The sequence below is a fragment of the Antrostomus carolinensis genome, unplaced genomic scaffold (genome assembly GCF_000700745.2).
Source record: "Antrostomus carolinensis isolate BGI_N321 unplaced genomic scaffold, ASM70074v2 scaffold44652, whole genome shotgun sequence".
Classification (NCBI taxonomy): Eukaryota; Metazoa; Chordata; class Aves; order Caprimulgiformes; family Caprimulgidae; genus Antrostomus; species Antrostomus carolinensis.
This window is the reverse complement of record NW_010298420.1, coordinates 1087-7375: the sequence shown is the minus strand read 5'-3', so window position 1 is coordinate 7375 and position 6289 is coordinate 1087. Positions and strand designations below refer to the sequence as shown.

The 6289-nt window shown below is 35.1% G+C and overlaps 1 protein-coding gene across 1 annotated transcript; it reads left to right on the top strand.

Annotated features, from left to right (window-relative positions):
• The first annotated feature begins 796 nt into the window (after positions 1-796).
• Positions 797-4668, top strand: LOC104520680 (E3 ubiquitin-protein ligase Arkadia-like). Its single transcript, XM_010162432.1, has 4 exons — positions 797-880; positions 1803-1898; positions 2774-2901; positions 3535-4668. Exons 1-4 carry the CDS (start codon positions 797-799, stop codon positions 3650-3652), a joined length of 426 nt encoding a protein of 141 aa, XP_010160734.1. The 3' UTR covers positions 3653-4668.
• Positions 4669-6289: the final 1621 nt, after the last annotated feature.

Sequence of the window (6289 nt, the reverse complement as noted above, 5' to 3'; positions counted from 1 at the left end):
AAAGTCAGTGTCATTATTCACTCATCAGACAGGAGTAAAAGTGGAACACAAAAGCCCTGCAGCAAAGGTGGTCCTTGGTACATTAACTACTTTTCTGCTTTCCTGTATGAAAAGCTCTGGTGCTTTAAGTACCTGGGGGGTATATCACTGGACACTGGTATTTTTTTTTTTACTGCTTATATCTCTTAATATGAAAGGAAGTCAGTGGATGCTTGAATATAGAGCATATATAGAGTTGCCTGTGACTTTAGATGAGAGTTTTGAGTGTTACTTTTTTATCTGCCTCTAAATTTGAAGTGCGTCTGAAGATGTTCAGTTGCTTTGCGTAAGATAAGGATATTTATTGGTTTTTCCAGACTGAGTATTAGCCTTGTTTCTTCTGTGGTACTAAAAACTTACATTGATTATCTGTAGCAAGTCCTTTTTGTAACTTTATGCATAACTTTTTAGGTGTTTTGTTTACAAAAATAGGTAGATATTTATCGTGGTTTATTCAAAGCAGGTTGAGATTTGGAGACTTGGGAGGTGAGACCAAGCAATAGGTAATGCAGATGTGGAGAGATTATAATAGAGGATCTAGTCTCACTTCTGTTTTGTTTCTGGTTATGTTTAGAGAGCTCAGAGTGGTGGTGTGTTACATGGTCAGTTGGAATTGTATGCTCAAGCTGAGGAGTATAAATAATAAGTGACTCAATAAAAGCAAAAGGATCTTAAATTTTACAAAGTGAACAGTAAAACACTGAAACTGTTCTGAATAGGTTTAACTTAACATCTGCTGTTTGAATAGGTACCAGACATGGCGGGCTACCCTCACATCCGTTACATTTCATCAGGATTGGATGGAACATCATTCAGAGGCCCTTTCAGGGGCAATTTTGAGGTTTGTAATAGAATAAAACTAGATATATGTCAAAATGTGTCATGAGGGAATATGGGGAGGGTTACAGTAGAACTAGTTCTATATATAGATGTAAAAGAATAATAAATACCCTTTATTTATAGAATAACTTCACTATTGTGAACTGGGGTAAAAGCAAATTGAAAAGGCAGGCAATCAAAGATGCCCTGGACAATGTAGGCTTAGGGCATTACTAACTTCTTATTAACATCTTGCTCTGCCCACCAGCCCAGTTAGGATGTAGTATTCACGTAAGATGGTAAAAGGTAGTGGTGTCTCTGAATAATTGTGCCAGGATCCTCCTAGTGAGGGTGAAACTTGGCAACTTTAACGGTGCTGTCCTGTTTACATAGTACAGGAATTGAAACGGGGTGGGGGTAGGAAGGAGAAAATAAAAAGTATCAGATGCAGAGAGTTAATGAACTCGTCCACTGAAAACATCTTCAGTGACATGTCATGGTTCTAATAAACTCATTGCTGGAAAAAAGAAAGTCAGTCATTGTATTTCAACTTAAGCAACTTTTTTTCCTTCTAAGCCTTAGTGACTGTTAGAATATTTACATAGTGCATTTTAATTGCATTTTCCTCATTATACACGCAAGTATGTGTGAACATACTGATAACCATTCCTAGCTGACAAACAATGTAGATTTGTTTAGTAGTAAAACACTGTTTCCCTATAACTTAAAATAGCAGGCAGCGTTGTGTGGTTTTTACAGATGGATATTTACAGAAACCCATCACTTTTCCCACACAACATGCTCTTTTTTTGCTTTGCCTGTATTTGAATAAGTTGGGAGTTGAGAGTTTGTCATCCTGCAAATGGGTTAAAATAAAATTAATATTTACTCAAAGTAGCTGAAATAACAATTGTTACACTGTTTATTCCTTCATAATTTTTTAGGAGCTGATTCACTTGGAGGAACGATTAGGCAATGTTAATCGTGGAGCAACGCAGGGAACTATAGAAAGATGTACATATCCACATAAATACAAAAAGGTGAGGATTTCTCAAATTGTGGCCTGTCTGTAATATTTCTTTAAAAATGTAATAACGTTTAGCTTAAATCTGCAGAAATGTCAGCTTCAAAGAGTCTGTTTCTTTCAATTTCAAGGATAGTAAGCAAAGCTTATAATGCCACTTCTTTTACAAAGAAAATAAAAATTTTGGTCCCTAGATAAAGAGTTACTGTAATGTGATAAATAAAAGTGTTTTGATGTGATTTAATAATTTGTCCAGCAGTTACGAATAGCCTTGTGAGCAATTAAATAACTATTGGTAATAGCTAAACTTTCAGCAGACTCAGTGAGAACTCATCAAATAAAGTAAGACTTTATTTTTGCAATAAATTATTCAGGATGCTTACCTGCTTGGTATCTATCATTTTAACCTGTACTCTGATTACATTAGGAAGACTATGGGACACTAGGAAGTTTTGAATCTGGTACAGAATTTTGGCAACTTAAGTTGTGTCTCAATTAGAGTTTATTATACCATATAGAATCCCATCCCCATTTACATAGTGTTCTTTCACACTTGATAAATAGAGACTTAAGATACTAGGATTGAAAGGATTTTTTGTTTGTTTGTTTCTTCATGAATTAGATGAATTTATTTATACATACGCTGCAAGTAAAAGAACTGGTTGCAACAATATAAAATAAATATATTCACAGTCCAGTAGACTTTTGTAATTAACAATAGTTAAATAAATCTGAAATGTCCTGTGATTTTGCTCCAAGAGCTAATTCTTGATTCATTTTGGTTCAAATACATTTGAATAAATATGAAATGTTTTCAAATAAGTATGTGTTGAATATGTATTAAAAACAGATTTTATTCAGTTTGTCAATAATGTCGTCTCTACTAATAAGGTAACAACTGATTGGTTCTCACAGAGGAAACTGCACTGCAAGCAAGATGGGGAGGAAGGAACAGAAGAAGACACAGAGGAAAAGTGTACCATCTGTTTGTCTATATTGGAGGAAGGTGAAGATGTCAGGTAAATAGGACCACTGAATATTGCAACATAATCATAGAATCATAGAATGTTGTGAGTTGGGAGGGACCCACAAGGATCATCGAGTACAACTCTAATGTTGATGTTCTAGCTTTGAGACCATACTTGAATATGGTACACTAACCTGAGCAATACTCCCTAAGTTAACAGTCACAATTAAAGACTATCTGTCATTGAGCCAATAAATAAAACAAGTTGCAATTGAAAACACACACTGTTCAGTCTGTATTGTCTTTGGGTAGAATGTAGGTTATTTTCTTATGGTCTTCCATAAGTTGACTGTCTAATAACATGAGCCCAAGCTTGATACCCTGAATTAATCAGGACTGCCAATTTTAGTTTTTCTGGAGTAATGCTTCTTAAGCTGTGACAGGTTTAAATCGGTGTAATACAGCAGAAGCTAGCTGATCCTGACTTCATTGCCCATATCCATTTCCTCTTGGAACTAGACAAAATGCAGGTTCAACTGGAAAGGCTAGTCAAACTTGTGGAAAAACATGCACGTGCAGAAAGAATAGACTCCTCAACAGCAAAACCCAGATTACCATTTTTCCAATGGGTATGTTGATAGGGAAATGCTTTATTAACACTAATGTTTTTCTGTTCTGATGACAGGCGCCTTCCATGTATGCACCTTTTCCACCAAGTATGTGTAGATCAGTGGCTGATTACTAACAAGAAGTGCCCCATTTGCAGAGTGGACATTGAGGCTCAACTGCCTAGTGAAAGTTGACACTGCTTTCCAGAACTCTCGTCCTCCCTCTCACTCCCTCTCATCCTTCCTGGTACTGCAGTCAACCAAAGATGGCATGACTTATCTGCGCAGATTTGGAAGCATTGAACCTAGAGTGCTGGCTCTGCTATATGGTACAACTAATGGTAGACCTACAGTTTATGTAGAAGACAGTTGAGTTTCAGTGTATTTATAAAACTTTTTTAGGTTTTACATTTTTTTTCTTTTAATTCATTACTGTATTTTTGCATGGTTCCCTGTATTGCATTTGTTTGCACATATTATGGGCTTTGTGACCCCAAACTTGCAGGCAAGATTAGCTGCTTTAGTAAGTAGAATTGTGTGGTCTCTTTTTTTGGTTTGTTTTACGTAGTATGGAGCTTTGAAAGTATGATTTCACTCATTACTAACCTCGGATTCCTTAATTTAATCTATCATATATTTTAGTTTAAATGTATAAAGATCATCTAGAAAAGGATAATATTATGTATTGAGACATTCCTTAATTAGGAAAAAATGGCTGCTGTATATTTACAATATCAGTTCTGACTCAAATAACATCCTTAATACTGGGAACAGAATATTAACTACATTCAGTTTGACTGATACATATAGCATACTCATCACCAGAGTTTTTGTCTGATCAGATTTTTGTGTTAGTTTTTAAAATTTCAGCACAATGCAGATATATTTGAATGTCAATATTAAACATTTAGACTGCTGTTCAGATTGTATTTATCATTTTCTTCCTATGTCTAGAAATTTGAATCCCTAACTTAAATATTTGCTGCTGTGAAACAGCTCTAGTGAACACTAAATGTTGATTTCAGTTAGCTGGATTGTAGATACTTGCAGATTGAACAAATTTTTAGGGAAATGGAAAAAGAGCTTAGAATATGTTTGGTCTTCTTAGTTAAGCTAACTTAAGTTGAAGTATCTGCGCATATTGAGGGGTTTTTTGTTTGGTTTTTTTTGGTGTTTTTTTTTTAATATAGAACCATTCAATAAGGACTTAGAGCTGCAGGGGTTTTGTTTTTTGGGGGGGTGTTTTTGTTTTGTTTGGGTTTTGGGGGTTTTTTTTGTGGAGGTTTTTTTTTTTTTTTTTTTTTTGCCAGATATACATGCGTTCATAGAACTTCTAAGGATTCCAGGCGTGTCTTGGGATTTTTTAAATTAGTTTTAAAGTTAATAAAGTTAGCTAAATCCACTTGTCTCTTGTTTTATTTTTCATTAGTAAATTGAAAGCCTGTAAATTTATGTAGAAACTGAGACACAAAATACGTGGTTACCTAGTTTTTGCCTTGATCATAGATTCCCTCTTTATAAATTACCAACAGTCCATCACTGATTGAAATATTTTCTATAGCTAAGATTTGCTGCATAATATAGTATATAGAATTAAGTTATAATGTACTAACACTTCACCTTTGGAGGAAGTTTTAATCCACATCAGGATTCAAGTTGTTCATCAACATTCTTTCACATAGGATAGATAATAGTTTATTTAAATGTGCTCAATGTTGCAAAATGCAAACGTGCAGAAACATTGAGACAGTATTACTGTCACTTTGGAAAAGATGTTCCTTGGGGATCATATATGAACATGTCAATAAGCTTGCATTAAGCCACCTGCTTTGTAAGTGGATTGAATAATAAATACCTTCAGTTTCTTTTGTCTTTGTCTTTCATAATCTGATTAAGAGTAAAATGGTTTACAGTAAACCTAGAAGATGAACTGTTATGTTTACACTAAAAAAAAAATCCATTTATAAATATTACCTTATCTAATTTGATGCCTGTTTTTGTCTGGTTAAAGCTGCTTCACTTTTGTTTTGTGAGGTTTGGGTTTTGTTGGGTTTTTTTGTTGGGTTTTTTTGGTTTTTTTCTTCTCCAATCTGTTAGGAGTAGCATGTGCCAGTGCATTGTCTAGTGCTGGCTTGATGCCTCTGGCACTGAGGCTTTAAGAGGAGAAAAATTTTATTCCAGCATGTGTGATAAATGGACATTTTCGAGCTTAATTGCATTGCTAAAAGTGAACTTAAAACCACTTTGTGCTTGTACAATGGGGGATATGGGAGAGAGGCAACACATGATTTGACTGCTTCAAAACCTGACATGGTTTTATGCTAAAGCTTCTTGAACATCCTGGCTGTAGGAAACTGAAAGTGAGTATGAAGTTGAAGCTGCTTTGGTAAAAGCCAATGAAGGTAATGGAAAGGACTGAACAGATGCTTTCTGTTCTTGGGTGACTGTTGAAAAGGAGGGAAGTTAGTTGACCACTCATGCTTGAAGTCTGATGATACTCACTTTTTAAAGTTTCCAAGAAGGTACCCGAGAGACACGGGATAAACAAAAATGGGGCTTCTGAAATAATTGAGACCCTGGGTATGTGATAGAATCTATTTTGGCTTCCTTACAGGACAAAGAAGCACAGGTTTAGGGGATTTTTGTATTTTGTTTTTGTGTTTTAGGGAATCCTTTATGTGTCTGATTTGGATGCCTGGTACTAGAGGTATTTTAGTGGTCCAGGAATTGACTTGTTTTATAACTGCTACTGATACTGTCTTGCTTTTAAATGTATGCATAACATTGTAATGTGATGTTGAACACCTTAGGTATTTGCCAGGAATCACACTG